Raw genomic sequence first — 22,095 nt, 5'->3', positions numbered from 1 at the left:
GTGGCCTAACTGTCCAGGTCCAGTGAGTTTGCCTGCCTTTCTTTTTGTTTTATACCATCACTGTACACCAATTTTAGGCATGTGTTGGTACAAAGTGTTTTCTTCTATAACCCATATAGACAGAAAGTACATACCATCTAGGTAAAAACCACTTTGATTTTTAGTTGTTTTAAAGCAAAGGGAAAAGACTTATTTAATGTTTCATAATAAACTGAGGAGCATTACTTTGAAAATGGAGGTGAACATGAAAGCTTTTCTCCAAAAGAATGAAAGCTACTTAAAAGGAGTGTAGAATTTTTTATGGAACATTTTTATATGTAATGTGAACTGTCTTTATGGGCTATGTCAGTCTTCAACAGCTGTGACTGGAATAAGAGTCTAAAAAGTTTAATCAGAAAAACATGTCAAAAAATGAAGATCAGAATAATGACTTTGATTTGTTTTGCTGGAGTAAACAAACTATAACTAAACATGTAACACAGGATAATAGAAATTAGAATAGAACTATATACTTGTCCTTTAAAATAAAGTATTAAATATCGTTACCAAGAAATTAAGACCTAAATCTGACCCTAAGTTTAACTGTTTCAGGGAAGAGAAATTAAATAAATGCAATTTTGGCATTTAACATTTTACTTTTCCTGGAGCATAGCTATAACTCAATTATTTGCTGCGCAAGTAGAAGAAATTAAAAAAGAATAAATTTTGTTTTAGCTCTATCGTAAACATAGCATCAGGAAGAGAAAATTGCTGCTAATCAAATAGATTAGAATTAAAAAGATGTTGATATACCCGATGGTTCTGCTACTATACAGAGGGGCCTCAACAGGCTGGAGAAATGATAAGAGCCTTCTGTAGCTCAACAAAGGGAAATGCGGCGTCCTGCACCTGGGGAGGAATAAGCCCATGCACAAGTATGTGCTGGGGGCAAGCTCTGCAGAGAAGGATGTGGAGGTCCTGATGGACACCAGCTGAACATGAACAAGCACTGCACCCTTGAGGCAAAGGTTAACAGTATCCTGGGCTATATTACATAGGCAAAACATTGCAAGCAGGTCAAGGGAGATGATTCTTTCCCTCTCCTCAGCCCTAGTGAGACCACATTTGGAGTGTTTTGTCCAAGTCTGTGCTCGTCAGTACAAGAAAGATGTGGACATACTGGAGTGAGTCCAGCAAAGGGCCTCAGAGATGATTCAGGGACTGGAGCATCTCTCATGCAGGGAGAGGCTGAGAGAGCTGGGACTGTTCAGCCTGGAGAAGAAAAAGCTCAGGGGGATCTTATCAATGTGTATAAATAATTGATAGGAGGATGTCAGGAGGATGAAGCAGGACTCTTATCAGTGGTGCCCAGTGGCAGGATGAGAAGCAATGGGCTCAAATTGAAACCCAGGAAATTCCACTTGAATGCAAGAAAACACCTCTTTAGTGCAAGGGTGGTTGAATGCTGAAGGAGGTTGCCCAGAGAAGCGGTGGCGTTGTCACCCTTGGAAATATTCAAAACCCGACTGGACATGGCCCTGGGCAACCTGCTGAAGATGACTGTACATGAGCAGGAGTGTTGGACTTGATGGTCAGAAGAGGTTAAGGTCCCCTTCCCACCCCAACTATTCTGCAATTGTGTGAAAAATATCTGATTCTGTTGAGAAAGAAAATTTACGATCTAGAAAATGTACAGTAACTGACCATTGTCTTACCAAGCATGGCCTAGTAGAGGAATCCATGCTTTATTTTATGGAATATCACATAACTTTCCTATTTGAAAAGTGTTGGCTTATAGTATCTCAATGTTACCCAAATCTGTTGATTTAATGTAGAAACACTATCCTACTTGTTACAACTGTCTTTTCTGTTAATATTTCATGAGGATACGTTTACTTTCTTTACCATGGACCATAGGACAATTGTCAGAAATCGTATAATATGCTTTAATTTGATTCAAGAGAGCTTGGGAGTCTTTAAGGGAGCAGCAGTATTTACTAGCTCTGTCTTCAGAACAGATGGTCCTTTTGTCTAAAGATAAGACCCTCAGTAATCCAACTGACTATACTGAGGAGCTTTGCATGTTGCCATTGCAACTTTCTGCAGAATAAGATGTTAATGCTTCCATACTGTATGGTTTGGCTGAAGATGCCAAAAATGCAAGAATACAAAATGGCCCAAGTCATTTGGTGTAATGCCATGAGATGAGTATGAGTACATATCAAGAGAAGATGATACCTGAGGAACTGTGTGGCATCATCCAGCTGCAAAGGTCTCTTTGGCTGCAGCATTCACTCAGCAGCAGCATGGGTGGCTGGTTGCTCGCCGTGGCGGCAGCCCTTCCTGATTCCTCAGGGCTCTGTTTGGAAGTGAGAGAGGTGCTTCCTGCTGCTGACACAACGCCGCTGACAAATTGGGAGAATCTGCCGTGGCTGGCACAGGAATACAGTTCCAGTGTTGGAGGGAAAGGCAAGTCCATTACAACAGATGGAGGAACTCGTCCTCCTAAATACGTGTCTCTCCAACCGTAACTCTCAGCCTTCCTACTTTGAATCCCTCGGGATGCGTGAGGCAGACTGCCTTACTCTGTTTCCCACAGAGCCTTTTAGAGCTAGAGTGATGAGTCCTTTAAATGATAACTCAACATGTAAATTTTTGTATCAACTCTCTTTCCTGATTTTTCCCTGGTTAGATGAGGGCAATGTGGGCTTTTGGTGGGGTTTAATCCTTTAGTAAAAAAGCATGTGCAGGTTCCGACGCCCAGGAAACTCATTTGGACTGTATGAATGTCAGTTGTCTTGCAGGATCTTCCCTCTCTTTTTGAAGAATCTCTAAGGTGTATCTTACTGTATCCGAGCATTGCTGGAGGTGTTTTCAGCTTCAGTTATCGGGCAGGCAGCGAACTAATTTGCCTGGTAATCAATTCCAAAAGCAGTCAGGTGCTTCTATTCCCACCTTCAGCTTGAACAAAATTGAAAAGCACAGCATGAGTCATTTACAAGTTCCTTCTATGCTCTTCTAGATATAGACAGAATTAAGAAATCATTGAGGTCAGGTTATGGAGTGAGACAATAAATAGGGGAACATGAAACAAAATGTAAAACTGCTAGAGCAAGCTTCATTTCAAGACCAAGACTGATGCTGCTACAGGAACTCAACTTTATCTTTTGGCAAAATAGAGGTGTATCATAATTACAATATGTGCTAGAGTTATAAAATATTTTATTTTGTCATTCATCTGCTCTGTTACTTTACACAAGTCTCTGTTCTGTGTGGTTTTGGTTTCCCTTTTTTTGAAACGTGGATAACTAGAATTTTCTTTACCAGCTGAAAAATGATCAGCTGACTTTATTTGAAGTTGTATAAGGTCTTATGAAATTGTTATTATTTTATGAAACTGTTAGTATTTTTCTACATAAAAGGTAAACTATGGAGAGACTGGATAAGGGACTGTTTTCGTAAATTAGGCATTTTCAAATAGGTTGAACTCACACGTATCCACCTGAGAGGACTTAGCTGAAGAAAACTCTGAAATCATATAATTCGAGTGTGAAAGCTGTTGGCGGATGAATGTAACTCTCCAGATAGACACAATGTCCTTTTTCGACTTGCTTTTAAAGAGAACTTTGTGGTTGCTAACCTAATTCAATTCCTGGGAAGATACTGGAACAAACAGCTGATTTGTACAGTGTCTAGAGGATGATAAGTGGCAGGGATTTCTCAAGACAAATCCCCATCACACAAACCTGATTTTTTTCCGTGGTCGTGTTAAAAGAATGCCTAGATCTGTAGGCCCGTGAAATTAATTTGTACCTTATGGATATCAGTTGTGTAACAGGAACTCTCTTTTCTTTTTGAAGGATCTCTAATCCAAGGAAAACTTAGCAATATTCACCATCAAACTGAAAGGGTGTGTTGACTGTAAGGCTTAGAATGGTTCTTTCCAGAAAATCTGTTAATATTCACTACTTCCATTAACTATTTAATTGGGGGGGGGGCTAATAAGTACGTTTAATAAAGTTTACCAATCTGAGAAGTGCTGTAAGCACTGTGGAGGACAGAATTCAGAAAGGCCTTTGTAAATGGAAAGAAAAGAAAATCTGAAATTCATTAAGGACAGAGACATTATGGCCACTGTTAGTTGTGGAAAAAGGGAACTTGACATTTGTTTTCCCTCTCAAATCCTATAAACTGTTATGGTGTGTATGGTAAGTGTGAAGGAGCTCTTCCATTCTGCACAGCAGTGACAAGGCTTAGGCTGGTTCACTGGGGTGAGGTTTAGGTACCGTACTTCAAGAAAGATGTAGATGTAATTGTAGAGAATCAGGAGAAACCATCAAAAATTATTTAGAAATCTATAAAACACAAGTGACTAGGAACAATTGAAAGGACTGAGTTTATATGGTCTAAAGAAGAGAAGTTTAAGGTGTGACATGTTTTAAGAGTTGTAAAATACTGATGCAAAATGAAATGTTCTATTGAGGAAGTATTAACCTTGAATTTGAAGAAGGGAAGTTTAGACCAGATGCTAGGAAAAGCTTTTAAACAGTGGTGAAGTACAGAAACATATGGGAGTTGGGGAAAGTTGGGGAAGAAAGTTTTTAAAAATAAGAAAGACAGAATTTCTGTGAGAAATTGCTAAGCTGGAGTTGATGCTGCGTCTAGTGAGAGTATGGACTTGAGCCTTATGATCCCTTCCAGCTCTGTTTTCTATTACATTTTTTTTTTTTTAGTTATTATTATTCAAGTGCTTATCCCAAAGCTCCAATTACATGTATTTTCACACCTTCCCCTTGCGTTTAGCTTTTAGGGGGAAGCAAACACTCTGTAATGCTAATGAATAGGCCTTGGACCAGCTTTTCAAAGGCATGCGCAGAATATGCCAGATACTAGCTTCATATGCAAGGCAGACATGATCTTTCATAAATAGTAGTTAAAAATTGAAGCACCGTTGCCAGAATTAACATTATTGAATAGCGTTCAACCATTCCATTGTATCCAAGTAAAACCCTCATTTAGAAAGCTGTTCTAGCTTTCATATTCTTGTAATTAATAATATCGTTTGCAGCTCTAGGGGTCTCAGAATCTCTGTGCTGCAGAAGAAGACAGGAGAAAGGTGCTTCCAACCTCTGGGTTTCTTTCCCCACCTTTATCCCTGGCAGGGTCCAGTGAATAGCAGTCTGGTTTATTATTTGTTGTGCATTATTCATTAAGGTATCTCTTTTTATGACTCTCAAGTGATTTGTGTGAGGTTCCAGAAGTTAAAGCCATGTTGTCTGTCAATACACACGATGCTTGGCTTTCTCACTTTCTTTGCAGAAATAACAAAAAGGCTGCGTCTTGTAGTCCTTAGTCAAAAAGTCCTGGTTATCCTCTTCTGGAACGTCGTTTTATATGAAGAAAAAAAACGTACCAAGCACAACTATTCCATTATTATTTAAATTATTCCTCTGTAATATTGGTTTGAATATTTATTAGTTTTTGATAACCTCTTTCATTATTCATAAAGGGTAGCCACGCAATTTGATGAAAAAAAGGAGTACAATGAAGCTTTATTTTGCACAGCTGGCATCTTCCGTACACACTCGTGCTTTTGTGATGAAGGTCCACGAGGGGCTGGGGACCTCTGCTCTGCCCTGCTGCTTGCAGCGCTCGGCTGCCCTTGGCTCCAGGGCTGGGAGGAAGCCCCCCAGCACCTCCCCACGCCGTGCGCTGGGGCGCAGGTGAGGGTGGAATGATGCATAGCTCCCAACAGAGCTGGGAGCGAAGGGGCAAAGGCTCCCAAAGAAAGATGCTTTTTCAGATCAGCTTTGAGAAAGATATGAAGGATTACGGAGGTGGAGAGAAACAGAAGGGAAGGTCGTAGTAGGTGATTTATGGGGTTTTCTTTCGCAGCCCCCCCAGGCTCTGAAGAAACGAGGGGAGTTGCTGTACTGAGGGCTGTGTACGTTTATGTTTATAGGTCGTGCTCGTGGCAGTAGCAAGCGCCACGTGGTGCATAGGAAGGCATAAAACCCCACAGGAAGCAGATTGGGGAAAGATTAGTTTCACATCTTAGGTCTCATCCTCATCTCTAAATCGTCGAGGTTTGCTTCAGCCCCGAGGTGTAAGGCTTAGTATATGTTCTCAAAGGTTTAATAGGTTTAATATCTTTAATATTGCTGCCTGTATTCTGTATAACCCTGTACGCTCTTGTCATCACTACACCCACAAAGTGCTCTTGACATAATGGTAGGTGTTTGCTCTCAACAACATTTTGTGCCAGTGATCCCCCAGTCTAAATAATACGGGTTTTGTGTACGCGTGTGCTTCCTTTTATTGCTTTTGCGTTTGACATGTTCCGTCTTCCTTGACTATCCCGTCTCTTGTGTTTTGTTTTTGGCTCATGGCGCACTCTCAGCAAATTGCATTGGTTTGATGACTATTAAAATTTAGAATGTCTTTTGACTAGCCTGTATGTATTAAATCCTCCCCCTCAGCTCCCCCAGAATACAAGGTAAACATGGTACTTTAATGTCTTGACTCCTTGTTTAATTGCATGTCTTTCATGTGATAGTAACCCTTTGCTGAGTCTGCTTAAAATCTGCAATACAAAATGGGCCTCAGGAAATTACAGGTCAATTTCTATGATAATATTGCAGATCAGTGTGAAGCTTGCTGGCCTCTGAAGAGCCTGGCTCTTGAGAAACGTGATAGTCTGGTGTAGGATTATTCACCAATTTCTTTTTGTTTCCAGCTGAGCTGCCAGGATCATCTGCAATCAAGCTTTCCTCCTTGCGTGATCTCCCAGCTCAGCTGCAAGAATTGTACCAACAGGGCTTCGTCTTGGCTGCTGTGCACCCTTTCGTGCAACCAACTGATGAAAAAGAGAAGACTCCCCAGGAACAAATCTTTAGGGCTGTGCTGATCAAGAAAACAGAAAGGTAAAGCACTTCCAGTGAACTGGGATAAAAATAGAAAATGTGATTTCCTGCTGAGTTTTGACCTACATCAGGAAATTATAGCAGTTTACTGTGCAAGACCTGATTTTTTTTTTTTATAGGGTTGACTAGGCTTAACATGTTCTTCATGTTTACAGTTCTTCTGCAATTTGGCAGACGACTCAGAGAGTAACAAGGTGAAATGCTCTGTATATTTTGGGATGCATTGTCACAAGAGGCAAGCAAACAAGCCTTGTGCCTGACAATTTGTGACGATGGTCTAGCTGGCATCCTTTAGTAATTTACTGGATTAAATTAAGACAGATTAAATGTTTGCTTAGAAAAGGTGTATTTTGTGTTAGACAGTTACATTTAATGCAATTAATTTGAGCACTGCAATACTGATGCATACTTTTAAGATTTATCTATAGATTTTAGGTCTCCTTTTCTTCTAAACCATACAGGTTCTTCTAATTTTTGAAACAATACAGACTCCTTAAATAAAAAGATGACTCTCTCTGGTTTATTCAGTGTTCTAAAACATATAAAGAATAATTTACATAAAGTCTGAAGGTGAATAAACAAGCTGATATACTGTTCTAATCTGATTAAAAAATCGGTAGAATGTGGTGTTAGCCAGTCCAAACAGAAATTCAAATATGAATATTTTAAACATATGTTATGATTTTTAGTTAAGAATTTAACACATAAATGTAATGTTATCTGACTGCTCACAAGTCTGCAGCCACTTGTGTTTTTATGGCCAATCTGTGCAGTCTATCCACATGGGTTGTGCTCCCCAGTCCTCCTTTTTACCACGACCCTTACTAGAAGTTGAGGGATAATTCAGCCTTCTTTGGTGATTCTTACCCCTCTCTTTCTACTGATGCTTCAAGGAAAAGGTGTAACCATTTTTGACAGCTCCTTACGACCAGTATAATACCACCTTCAGTTTGCTTCAGCCTGACAGTCAATCATCACCAGCAATCACAGACAAGGACAGACTTCAGTGTGTGACCTGAGGAAGAAAGTTCTTCGTTTCATTACCAGATCTTTTTCAGCATTAGATATTTCAGGCAAAATAATACTAAATGCAAAAGATAACTCTCAGTTTACCTTGACTTGCTTTTAGTTTTATATATATAGAACTTCAGGCTGGCTTGCCTGGTTGGTTAAAGGTTTTCCAGTTTTATGCTCAAAGCATAAAATGTCTGGCTCAACTATAGATTTCTTGAGTAATACTGGGATTTGCTTACCTGTTTCTTGGACCTTACTTTTCCTGCCTGCAAATTCCCCCACTGCAAAAAATGAAAATATTTGTATGTATGCGTTTGCCATGTTAAGTAAGCACTTAACCACTTTTGATGGAGATAGAGGGCTCAGCGTCTTTTAGGGCTGAGCTGCAATGACAAGACAGGGAAAAGCAGCTCCTTCTAGCTGTAAGAATGTAAGTTATCTCATCTCCAAGCCAGAGAGCTCAGGGTGTTGCTATCTTGTGCTGTATCCAGTAGTTTACATCTGTGCAGAATTAATGTGAAACAGTACAAAATTGTAATTGCCTGCTCACTCACTTGGGTGCCAGTGTTCCTCACACATTTTAGACAGCTGTAAAAGACTGTACAAAATTAAAGACAGTAGAGAGTCTTGAACCAATTAGATTTCCTTCTACATTCACATTCCACTTCTTTCATTTTCTTATCTGTCATTTCTGAATGCCTAAGGAAGTCGAAGCGAATTGATGCAGTGGGGAAAAACCAGGCAAATTATAGGATGGAAAATGACACCAGTTTGGTGTTTCTTGTAGTTTAAGTATTCCTGAGTTTTGCCGAGAGTGGGACACAAGCTGCTTTTGTAGTGTGTGGATGCAACGAATCTTTGAATTATCAAGCACAACGAAGAGAGATGGAGATTGCATTGATTTCGGGTGACCATAGTTGTGTAGAGAGCGGTTGTATTAGAAGCTGGAATCTGTCTTACTCCATTAACAACTGTAAAAAACAAAAAAAGGAAAAAAGTTAGTGTTAATTTTTTAAATTAAACATTATCATTAGACTGCTAATGAAGTAAACAGTAACTGATATGTCTTTCATTGAAGACAGTCTGTCTGTCATCTGTAGGCTGTCTCCGTTGTGAATGGAAGTTAAGGTCTGCTTAGGATATTTGATGATCAGATGAGCATTTATTTCTGACGTAAGATTTTCAGAGTGTAAGTAGTCCAACTACACTTGTAGGCTCACTAGTAACATCATTTATGTTACACGAAGCAAGAAGTGGTCTCCTGCTGTTTACTCTGATGGTTGTGCCAGGCATTTGTAGAGGACTGAGAAGAAATCAAAGCTCTTCACCTTTGCACGGGGCCCAGCCTCAGGAGTCCTGGGCGCTCTCTGCTGAACATCTGGCACCGTAGCTCCTCTGTGACTGCAGGTGCTTCACCACAGGTGGCTCCAGCACCATATCCTCTTCTCCAACAGATATTAAGTCCTGTTTTTTCACCTTGCTCTTTTTGTTGCCTGAAAAGAACGGGAATGAATGAAATTGTTGCATTAGTGTCTTTTTTGTTGGTAATGTCGCTTGTGTGTACGCAGAGATAGAACTGAACGCTTGCATTAGTCTGTCTACTTTAATCAGTGTTATGCCTTTATGTGTCAGTTTTATGTTTTAAAATTAATCCTATTGATTCACATTTTGAAGGTTTTATGGTAGCATTGCCTCTCTATAGGTAAGAGCAGGCTGTGAAGTTACAGGCTGCAGCAGACAATCTGTGTCAGGAGCTGTGTGCTGCTGCCACTGTGAAATTTATGCTACCTTATTTTATCCAAGAATAAAATGGAAAAAATGGTGCTTAAGCATATTATATATTAATATTCATGAATAAAAATACTCATTAGTATTACTTCTTCTATTTTGCCATTTTCCTGGAGTTATAAAATGCTCCACATGAATTTGCAATGTCATTGTACATTTTCTGTTTTTTCTGAACAGTTTATGTCTGATCTATGCTGATATCTCTTTGACTTCATTGTGTTATAAGTAAATAAGTAAGTTAGTCATTCCTGCTATAGGACATTTAAGAAAAGACATTCCTAACATATATGGAAGCCATAAATGTAGAAAAGCAAGATTGGATACTTAGCTTTTATATTATCTGTAACATTTCTAAGGGCATTTAAAAAAAATTAAATCAACAAAATCATTTGTACTGCAAAATGTGTCATGAGCAATTGAAGGGAATGAAGTAAATATATGTGTTTCCTTCTTTAGAAGTACTGGGTGTGAGGTACTATATCAAGTAGCTGGAGAACTTAGCTGTAGTTCTTGATAAATTTAATGTAATAAATTTAACTTTCATTTATTTCTGCAGCACCTGTGTGTGTCATGCACACTAATCAGTTGATTGGAATTGGTTTGGGACTCAGTGGAATAGATTAGGATAAAGGAATAATAATTTTAATACTCCTGCGAATACTCTTTCTCTTAAAGGAATAATAATCTTAATACTCCTGTGAATACTCCTTCTCTTGCTCTCCCACTCTCTCTCACTCTGTTTCAATGAAAATTTTAATTAAGAAGCAGTCGACTGACTCCTTATTTTATTTTGTTTTCTTGCACTGTTTTGCTGACTGTGCCGTGTTCTGAGACACTCGGGGTTCTCAGAGAGGAGCTTTAATAAAAAGATGTGCGAAGAAGCATCTACAAGCCCCAGGTCTGAGAGGGTTTTTGCTGAATCCGAGGCTCCAGGCGTGAAGCGTAGCCCATGGCCTGCTGCTTCGCACTGATTCACACTTGAGAAGAGTTTATTCACGCTGATTGACGCTTGAAGAGCCTCAGCAAAAGGGACGTGTGGTGGTGTTCCGGGAAGCGAGAGCTTAGGATCACACATTCCTCCTCGCAAAGGGAGCGAGGACAGTCGATCCGTTTGGAAGGCTCTGGATAACCAAATACGAGTAGTAGCGCACACGTCACTTCTGCCCCGCCAAGGAGCGGAATCGTTTGTTTTTCCTGCGTGCAGTAACCTTCCCTTTTGTCACATTTTATTTCCGTTCTGCCTGCCTTTGAATCTCAGAAGCTCTGCGGAGGTGTCTTGGCACGTTGCTGTTCCTGACAGTCTATGGCTGTTGCAAAGAAATCCCCAAGTCAGCCTCTGAAGAGAACTGCAGCAAATCCAGAGCACAAAACTGCTTTAATTTGTTCATCTCCCAGCTCCCTTTAGTGTTGCCCTTAGACACCCCTGTCTGGTGTCTTCAAGGTCCAAAATTCGATGTTAGTTATGATGTTTGTCTTTGCCTTTCTGAACACTGTGCCCCAGAAAGCGAGCCACGTTCGCTCCTGCTAAGGCAGGCATGCGCTCCAGAGCCGTGAACTGTTTGCTTAGAATAATTCTTGCATATTTGCAGATGCCTTATTTTACAATAATAGAGTGAAGTAGGCGAAATAATTTGGATTCCAGTGAGGTCTTTCTCTCTATGGTTCCATATATCTCTTTAGACATATCCTTTTATAGATTTTGCCTCCAATCAGTAAAGCGATCATTGAAGAAACATTGCCATCCATGTCAGACTACATAATAGGATTTAAGAATAATTTTTTTTAGGCTAGACTTTTATGTTTACCTCCAACAACTTTGCAGCTGTTCTCCCTTACTGTAAAATAATGAGGTGTCAGGTGTTTATGATATACTTTATGAGATGATTCTGATTCTATTTTTATAATTTCCTCATATCCATTAATCATTATGAAAGGCAAGCTTTCATTACTTGGCCAAAAATAATTTTATTTATCTACAAAGGAATTTGACAGACTGGGTTCAAAAGTTCAATAGCAAAACAATTTTTTTTTTTTTTTTTTTTTTTTTTTTTTTTACTGTTAGGCAATTTTATTTCCAAATGATAGCACCTTCTGAGATATAGTTAAGTCCCTGGGTCCCCTATGTCACTTAAAGTCTGGTTTCTACAACAGACTGGAAAATTTTAAGTAGCATCATTTAAATGTAAATGCAAGAGATTGAAATGACTTATGCGTGAAATGAATAAAACAAGACAGTAGTCACTGTGTTGTTTCTTTTATGCTAGGTTCTCATTTCCTCTTGTCAGTGTCCACTTGGTATTTGCTTAATTACATTGACAGTATTGTAGAAAATGTTTATGGTAGGAAAACTGAAGGTTTGGGGCAGCAAGAGGAAACAGGAGGAAGTCTTGATTTTTCACATCTGGAGGACTGGCTCTTTCATGCCTTCTTTTCCAGTAGGACCCTTTTGAATAGTAATGAACAGCTTCTTTTTCCATGAAAGGAAGGAAAACTATGTTATTCCAAGGAATTTATGAAGTATGAATGGACATCATTGGGATTAAGCAAAGCTTCTGTAAGCGTTTTCCGTTATGAAATCATGTGTTGATCCTCTAGCGTATAGATTTACGTATTTGGTAACTGAATTTTGCCTTCTGAAGGTGAAGGAAAATATTTCTAGAAATATTTAAACAATTCATCAAATTTCTGATTCTGAACTGTTTCAGAAACGCATTCTAGAAAAATACTTTTTTCTTCAAACTTTTTTGATAGCTACTAGGAACAGGATGTTCTTACTCTGACTTCAGGCAGAATTTAGCTGATAGAGCCCTGAGCCGCGATGAATGCTTTTATTTGGCAAGCCTGTACCTTGAGTTTCCTTGGATTTTCCACGCAGAAATTTTCCATGCCACATTTAATTTCCAGGGGCGCGTCACTCCTTGTAACACACGTGCAGCGACCTCAGCGCACGCACCCATATCAACTGCGTGCCCCGCTCTGGTGTCGTCTGCTCCCTTGACACAGTGCAACCCCTGGCCTCCCCTGCCTCATTGGTAAAGATGTTAAACCCAACAGATCCCACGGCAGGTCTCCGTGGTACTCCTGCTTGCTCGTGGCCTCCAAGAAGAGCATGACCCCTTAGCCACAGCTCTCTGAGCCCAACCATGCAACCAGTTTTTTACCCATCTAGTTGTCTACCTATCCGGACTCCAGTGTCCTAACTTGGATACAAGAGTATAGCGGGAGCCTGTGTCAAACTGCCTTGCTGAATCACCATGAAAGATGCCACCGCTCTCTCCTCATCCACAAATCCGGTCATTTTATCATCAAAGGCAATCAGGTTGGTCGGGTGTGTTTTACTCTTGCTAAGTCCCTGCTGGTTGTTCCCAGCCCCCTTCCTCTCCCTCATGTGCCCAGCAGTGCGCTACCAAAGATCTCTGCAGAAATGTGGGAACTCCATGCTAAGGCTTTTCAAAATAGCACAGAATGGCAGAAATTATTGATGATCTCCGTAAGTGCTCTTGTGCTTGCCTGAGTTGGAGAAAACAGATACTTTGCATTGGATACAACATATTTTTAACTTAAATGTATATGCTTGTCTCTGTTACGTATTTGATTTTCATGTAAGTTTTAGGCTGGAGGATAGCAAATCTCTGACCCTGCCTTCATGAGCATTAGGATCAAACGCATTTTGTGTGCGTATGTAGTGTATGTTGTTGCTCTCAGCAGGCTCATTTCAGCTTGCTGGAAGGAAGAATAATATTTATTCCATACCTGAGAATCAACAGATATCTTCCTTTAGCTCAAGGGACAATAGCCAGAGTTTTTAAACCTTGTTGTTTGTTTCAAGTTCAAAGAAATACATATTTCCTCACAAGGGCTTTTGACATTGACCCAAAATAAACGTTCTTTCATCAGTGTTCTCAAAATTATAAATATTGCACATTAAAAGAAGCCTATGTATCCATACATGCCTAAATTTTTCTTAAGAAACTAATGTTGCCATCAAAAAAGTTCATGAATTTTACTGTCAGGTAAAATTTATTCTATTGGTAAAGCTTCCTGTATAAGAAAGTTCCTACTAAAGAAAATTCTTAGAAAACAAAGTTAAGATAACAAATCAGTAAATTATAGAAATCTATGTGTTTGTTGGGTAGGCATCATAAAATTTGTGGAGCCTTTAATTGTTCAGTTCTTGGATTGCAGTTAAGAGAAGTTTGCCAGTTTTTTTAACTTAGAATTTTACATATACCAATGTATCTGGTTATGTTAAGCCTCTTGATGTGTATTTATTTACAGTAGTTGTTTATAAATGTATGGTTTTATTTTGAAACAAACTTTTCTGTTATTAAATTATTTCTATGTGATGGAAAACATTATTTTCTCAGAACTACACTTCTGACATAATTTTAATCAAATAATCATTATTTTAGAGTGTATCCTCAGTTTAAAAGTGTACTTTTGGCTTTTAGAATTCATGGATATGGAGAACTTGGAAGGCCAAACATTGGCTCCTTTTTTTCCTTCTCATGTCTGAAAAGGGTTGTAATTCCAGTTTGTTGGATGCCACTAAATTGTCAGGTTTAATAGTTAGTGTCCAAGTTACTGGTTCTTAGTCCTGGCATTTAGTTTTTTCCTAAACAGATAAAACCCACCAATGTAGACAAAGACCTACATTAATGTATATGAGCATATTTTACTTGAAAGCATGGAAAAGTAGCTTTTGGTAATGTACAGTATTTCTAATACAGATATACTGGTACTCTACAGCTGGTAATGGTTTATTTACCATGAAATGGTGCTTAACTGCAAACAGCTGTGCAGGAAATGACAGCCTACTGAAACAACAGTCATAAAATATTTTTGGCCAGCAGACTTCCAATTATAAGTGAAAATCTTATTTATTTTATGTATTTTCTTCTCCTGTAATGGCACCGGAGGCCCTAATTAGGATTCAGGACACTGTTCCTTTAGGTCAGTGCTCCTCAGCAGCACGGCAGGGTACTCGCTCTGAGCGGTGCCAGGGCGGCCTGGCCTCCCCCTCTGCTATTCACCATCTCAGGCTGAAGATTCCCCGTGCTAGTCACTAAGGGCAGTGACAAAAATCCCCCTTTTCCATAAAACTAATCAAGGAGAACAAAGAGCAAGGTGCACAGAAAGGAAGAAGAATAAGTAGAAGCCCAGGGAGCACAGTACCAGCTTCTCCAAGATACCACAGTATCCAGGTGTGCTGCTTTCAAAGCAGAGACATTTTTTAATTAACTCAGGATTTTTTTATTAGGAGAATGAAGGCAGTAAAATCAAATGTTTGGAGACACTGAAGGGAGGAAGGCTGGGTTTTCCAGCCTAGGATAGACGGAAAACTCCAGGAGATACATTATTGCTAAGTGTACATCAAGGAGAAAGGGAAAGTCTTTCAAATGATTGAGGCTTATATAAACTGATAAACTAATCTCAGCATTTCTCTTTTTATTGAGAAATATGGTAGGAAGATGGAAACGAATTTTATTTAAAACTGTTGCTTTAATTTTGAAGTATTTTATACACTGAACACCCAGTAACCCACTGAACACCGTGCTATAAAATCATTAAGAGATCCAGTGTGTGGATTATTAGGTTATTTCTCATATGATGAATATCAGTTCTTCACCAGAAGAAAAGAAGGGTATACAAGGGTAGGGGCTGCAGGACAAGACTGAAATCAGGAGACCTGCTTTTAGCCTGCAGGAGGGTTTACTTTTCCTCTGCTGTGTATGATTGTGATAAACGTGCCTGGTTTTGGAGTCCTAATTCACAATCTCTAAGGAAAGTAGTCCTGAAAGTAGACCCATTAAATTAATAAAACCAATAATGTAATAATTTCTGATCATTTTAGGACTTACCTGTACCTAATTTAGCTATATAGATATACTAATAATACTTGAAAAGCATAACGAGAAAGTTTTAACATATTTATGAAATGCTTCATGATTGTTAAATGAAATGCACTCTGTATTGCAGAGAGGCTGGAAGGAATTTCTTACCCACCTGGATTAGTTCAGAAAATTATTTTTGTGGTCTATAAAATCTAATACCATTTATTATTTTTATGTGGAAAGCTATGGCTTTTGTTTTGTTTTGTTTTTGACAGAAGGCTCTGAATTTTTCCTAAAGAGAGAAAAACTACCAATATAGACAAAGACTGCATTTAACATATGTGAACATATTTTACTTGAAAGCATGGAAAAACAGCTTTTGGTAATATACAGTACTTCTATTTGAGGCTAACTAAAGATTTTATGGCCTTTAGCAGGTTCTGTTATGCGTGTTCCATAATATAATGTTCGTAGCAGACTGCAGTGGTATTTGAAACAATTACTTTCATGAGCCAAGAACAAAGGTAGCCCTCAGACTCTTACAGGAAGAATTCACTATCTTCTGTTCTCTTAAATATTTACAAGCAGCAAGAAAATTTCAAGTTAAGTGCCTGTTAAAGGGGAAAAAAATAAACAGGTCATTTTAACCAGTTCCAGTGAGAATTACTCTATTTTTATGCATACAATCTGTATCTCCAGTAACTCATTCCTTTGAAAGAATCTGAAGTTGGAAGTAGGTCTTCAGATAAACTGCACAAAATCAGAGTCCAGAAAGCTGTTGAGATGAAGGAATGGAATTGGGAGAGAGTAGATCAAGGGTAAACTTCCCTCTTACTAGTATATGTGTATCAACCTTAGCTTTATAGCTTGGAAAGAGTTTGTTTTTACAGATTACTAATTCTTTTAAATGTGAAAATACAGTATTTGCTGTTCTTTTGGAGCAATTGGAGTAGTAAAATTTTATGTTTTAAAAAGTATTTAAAAACAGTGCCATTTGCATGAGGACTGTGCCTGACAGCTATGCGAAAACAAACTTTGGCAGAAGAGTGGACGCAAGAAGGATTTTGCCTCTGCGTATGCTCCATTTTTCCTGTTAATGGGCCTCATTTTAAATAAGCATGGATAGCATAGCACATACTTCATTTTTGTGATCTGATATCGTAACTTTGAATCTAAATGGTATTATAGCAAGGTCTCTGGAGCTGGCTGGCTTCTTCAGCCAGCCTGGCTTGGCACTAGGTTGGCTTCCCCAGCAAAGGAGCTGGCTAAATTGTCAGTGGAAGACCTGGAAGACCTTTGGTCCTTGTGATTTTAAAGGCTTAGTGTTCTCTCTGAAAAAATGGAATTAGTTATCTAAAAAGGGCTTGGTTTTGTACTACCTGTTCTTAGTAACTCACTCTCGGTTTGTTATAACTGAAGCACTGGGAACTTGTGTTTATTCCATTTGATATTGTGCGGACTTTGCATTGCAATACTGAGTGTCCGTTTCAATGGTCTGTTGGCTGGTAGAGCATTAGAAAGCCTTAGCTCATACTTACTTCTATCTGGAACACATTCCAAATAGTACTACTCAGATTTTAGAAAAAAAAATGCAGATATAACACTGTGTGCTCTGACAGCAAGACTTTAAGTGTATTTTTACCTTATTGAAGAGTAATTAATCTGTGATGGAAGATCTGCAAAGAATAGATTATCATATCTAGATTTTTTTGTAGACGATTAAACATGATTGCCTGCAGCTCATGTGCTGTCCCTCATAAAATGATTTTTTTCTTTCTGCACAACAACTTGTTTTTGGTTGCTTAAATGAATCTCTGTACTCCTATTACAGAGGTTGTAGTTGGATACTTTTTGCCCCTCAGTAATGATTACTGTAAATCCTAAAAAGATATTTGGAGAGTTTCCATGGACAGCATGTTTTGTTAAGATTGATTATTCAGAGTCAAGAAAAAAAAAAGACCACAAATTATGAGAAGAATCTAAAAAGCAAGGATAAAAAACAAGTAGAAATAGAGTCTCAGTGTTTTTGAACATGATACTTCAATGGTTTCTCAGAGTGGTACTGCATATCCTGTGTATAAGTGAGATATGAGAAATGAAGTGGATATAATGCCTGTTTGAAGGTGGGAGGATGAAGTACAGAATACACTGTCATGTGATACGCTTAGAAAATTTCTGCAGTATTGCCTAGGAAACACACTTCCAGTTTATACTTGGCAGCCTACGCATCTCATGGTTCTGAGTAACTGCTAGTGTCTCAGGAAAGCCCCTGGGACCATCGGTGGCTGGTGCGTGTTTTACATGTCATGCGATCTCAGTGCTCAGAACAGTCCATATTTTACACAGAAATGCTTTTGCAAGCATGGGTTGCAAAACCCATGTTCTGTTGTTTCACTGCTTCCTCATCTGAGTCTCAGTTCAAGCTTATATTTTGCCCCTTTCTTCCTGCCTGGCATCTACCCAATACACCAAGTGACTGCTGGCCAGGATTAGTGCTTTACTTGAAATGATAGCTTTTGATGCACCATATAGGATGTTAACATAATTACTTTATTACTTTTCCCAAGAATTATAGGCTAGCTTTTCTTTTCACATATTCCTCTATGTGTTTTCCTAAGGAACTCGTAAAACAAATGGTTCTCTAGATTTCCCCATATTGCTGAAGCATGGTAATTTCCTTGCATGGGAGTCTGGAGGGGGCTGCAACTGCCTTCTGTAGCACTGTTTTGCAGTGCAAGCCTATGGACTGTTTCTCAAAATCATGCGGGATAACTTCCAAACTTGCCCGTGGCATGTTTTGACCAGTATCATGCTTTCACAGCACTCTTCTTTGTTCAGCAATGTATACGGCAGATGCAGCATGCTTTGAATTAGTTTAGGAGTCAGTGTCTTCTAAAAGGGAAAGAATTGCGGGTGTAACTTTGTATTTCTAGGCTATGTAGGTAGGCCCCTGATTTTTAAATGTTAACTTCAGAATGATGATAGATGAGAAGATTTCTTCAGTTACTGCCCATAAAGCACCTTCTAAATCTTTTAAATTAGTCACTTCTCTCCCTTATAATGGACTAAGAGACTTGCTTTCCGTATAAGAAGGCAGGTCTTTTAGGCTGCTCTGCTGGGCGTCTGTCAGTCGGTTGTATTCAAACCTCCTTTCTGCATATTCTGAGTTACATGTACTTGTGCATCTCTGTGGTACTGGCCATGGATAGATGCTGGATAGACAAAGTGTGTCTTGGACAAAGAAAGAAGTATGTGAGTCCCATCCCTAGGAAACTGGTGAGACATGGTAGGTTGTCAGAACTGTGCTGAAATCAATGGAGTGAATGTAATAGAGGCAAAATTTTGTTTGAATGAGAGAAATTTTCATAAAGAGGATTCCTGGGTGTCCAATTCTAACAAGAGAAACTGTTTTTTTTTTTTTTTTTCCTCTCTTTAGATCTTCAAAAGGTGATGTCCATAGTGAAGGATATATCTTGGAGGTAGAGTGCTGCTCCTCTTTAAATCAACTTTCAGACAAAAAGGAGATACCTGATTTTATTAAGAAAGTGAGTAAAAAAAGCAACTTTAAAAAGTACAGTATGCTTTCGTTTGGACTATCATTACTGCTGCTAGTTTTGTCAGTCTTCAAAAGGAATATATGTACTTCATGCACTTGGAAACTTCACTAGACTCTGATGTTCTTTTGTGATTTTAGGTATCTGAACAGCAAATACACTTAGCAGAGAAACAGATTATTAATCATAATATTATGAGAAAATCATTTGCAGTATCACAGGAGAATAACCTATCACAGATGATAATCAACTAATTTACCATTGTAGAAGACAATTCTGTAATAGTGTAAATACTCTAAGCTGAAACAATATATGTTATTGCCATTTTAGTGTCAAAATATCCTGTTGGTTAAAATGCCTATTAACTCCCAGAATGCCCTAGATTATTTAAGTTTGGTTTCAATATCACCTGAAATTAGCAGTTAGAGAACGTACTTCTAAACTAATGCCCTTTGTCATCCAGAGTGCTGTTGGTTTCAACAAACTTTTATGTATGCTGGAGAATTTGAAGATAACCCTGAAATTCTTTATTTGTCTTTATTTGCTGCCTTCTTTTTAATATTACTTTTGATAATGTAATACTCTGCCAGACTGGAAATAAACAAGTTATGTCCATGTTAGACAAGGTAAGCTCTTTGTTTATATTTCAAATTCTGCTGTGTCCCATTGCACATTATAAAACCCAGCAATACTATGTTTACATAGCCACATGGCATGAGAATATTGTGAATAGTTTTACACCTCTAGCCTTCATCCAATAGTAATAGCAATAAAGAAATTTTGCAGAGTAAACTTTCAGCACAGGCTGTGTGGATTTACAAAGGACTCAGCTTGCCAGCTTGCCAGACTGATGTCTAATTTTTATTAATTGTACAAATTGGATTAAGGATAATACAGATATGCCTATCTGGTCATCATCATACTTAAAGATGAACTTTTCCAAACACTTTCTGCTTTTGGAAAGTTTGACTCTGCTTCAGACTGTTGTTTCTTGAGTTTATTGCTATTACACATTTATTCTCACAATATATTGGATTATTTCAATCTGTTCACACTTAGGTAAAACTGGAGTAATGCTTATGTAATGCTTGTGTATGAGTTTCCAGATGTTTAATCTGGTTCTTTAGTTCTTTGAGCCTATCTGTCATAACTAGTAGTAAGATTTTATGTCATTCTAATAGAAGATTTCTTTGCATTTGTATTCTCAGAGAGTGTATGGCTAACATAAAACAAAATGATGATCCAGGAGTCAACCTATTTCTGTAAATATTCAGTTCTGAGACTCTTTAGAATCCTTTTCTAGACATAGAAATCTTTGTTAGTAGAAGCCATTGGATTATTGGGTTATAAAGGTGTCTTTTTGAAATACAATCATTTAAATTTTAATAGCTAAAAATTTATATTTACTGTTTCTCTGTAGTCTGAGAATGTCACTCATCCTCGGATGTTCTTTGATGTAGAGGAGTTTGACGTTCTTTGAAGCTGTTGCTGTCGAGTGTGTGCAGTGTCACTGTCTATCTGATTAAAGATGCTGTGAAAGTCTCAATACTTTTATGTAAATCTAACTCAGGAAACAGGATTTGTTTGGGAGTAGGAATTAATTGTCATATTAACTAATTTGTCAGAGCAACAAAAATGTCCATTGCTTTTGAGGGCAAATAAAACATGTTTACAAACAAAATAAAAAATAAGGGAAGTTCTTCAACGAAAGTAGGAACAAACAGCTGTTAGGGCAATTGCTCACTTTCAAAAAAGAACAACCCTATAATTCTCTAACTGTGGAATACAGTTAAAGTTAATAGTGTGTTGTAATTGAGTAGTCAAACACTTGATCATGGACTTTTTCATTAGAAATGTTTTTACCGTTTTGCTGATTTGCAGGTTTACCATCTTACTGCCTTGCAATTTACTGTATTTTTAAAAAAGATAGTAAGTAGAACACCCATATTTTCAAAATAAACTTACAAGTCAAAATTTTATCCAAGTATGAATTTGCTAGAAAAACATGCTCTACACTGAGAAAATTAATATTAATTTTATTGTGGATTGCTGAGCAAGTATCATTAACATGGAGTTTGAACAAAGATACAATTTTGATAACTTCTTTTCTAAATTGACTTTTTGTTGCATTGCAAATGCTGTGTGTCATAGTGAATATTAATGGCTTGCTCCTGGCAAACATAAAATAATTTGCAGTGGCATACAATGTAGGTGATCACTTTTTTCTTCTTCTATAGCTACATGTGAATGTTTAAGAGTAGTGAAGTGGAAACAAGGAAATTATTTCACCTAGAGAAAGAAATTACCAGAATACTGTCTTGATTATAAAGCCTTTTAAAAATGCCGGAGAAGGCCCTTCACTCAAATCTGTGTTCTGTTGTTGAGAACCTTCTGTGCTTGGGGTCTCTGCCCAAATTCTCTACTCTTTTCTGTACATTTTGGCTACTGTTGTGGTTTCTGACTGCGGCAAGAGCCGTGGAAGACAGGAGATGGTTAAGTGCTGGGGACAAAGTTGCTCTTCCTATACGTTAAAATCATGTTTATGTAAACATGTGCTGTTTGTTCGTTCATATGAACGTGGTTCTAGTTTTGGGATTGGTATTATGTAGCTTTCTGGCAAAGGAAGAAATAACCTAGCCACCATATATGTACACGGATGCTGCGCTGGTGTTAGCACTCGTTTCTTTTGCTCTCAGGCAAAACACATGGAGATTAAAGATTTGCTCTTCTGCTTTTTAATGAGTGAAGCTAAATTTCTTATCTGAACTTATAATCACTGTGGCTGAGGTGATTCCAAAGCGGTTGCAACTCATAAATGTTCCTTCTAAGATTTCATATTATGATTTATGTCTCATGTAAAATAGGATAGCCTTTAATCGTTTCTGTAGTTGCTCTCTGTTTCTGTGTATTCTGTTATCTTTTTTCATCTGAGAATGTCCTCATGAATATGCTGAGAGTAGTAAGGAAAGGAAAAGCCAGGGTGATATCCCAAGGAAAGAGTTA

At 38.2% G+C, this 22,095-nt stretch overlaps 1 protein-coding gene across 2 annotated transcripts in view; it reads left to right on the top strand.

Moving 5' to 3' along the window:
- The window catches only part of RFTN1 (raftlin, lipid raft linker 1), a 96,401-nt gene that overhangs the window by 34,026 nt on the left and 40,280 nt on the right, over positions 1 to 22,095 (top strand). For both annotated transcript variants that reach the window (XM_062569292.1, XM_062569291.1), the window contains exons 3-4: positions 6,716 to 6,902; positions 18,975 to 19,083. In XM_062569292.1, the coding sequence (XP_062425276.1) occupies positions 6,716 to 6,902; positions 18,975 to 19,083 (296 nt within the window). The remainder of the gene's footprint in view (positions 1 to 6,715; positions 6,903 to 18,974; positions 19,084 to 22,095) is intronic.

Source organism: Rhea pennata, chromosome 2, assembly GCF_028389875.1.
Source record: "Rhea pennata isolate bPtePen1 chromosome 2, bPtePen1.pri, whole genome shotgun sequence".
NCBI lineage: Eukaryota > Metazoa > Chordata > Aves > Rheiformes > Rheidae > Rhea > Rhea pennata.
The sequence above is the reverse complement of the archived record's forward strand: the minus strand, read 5'-3'. Positions and strand labels throughout refer to the sequence as shown.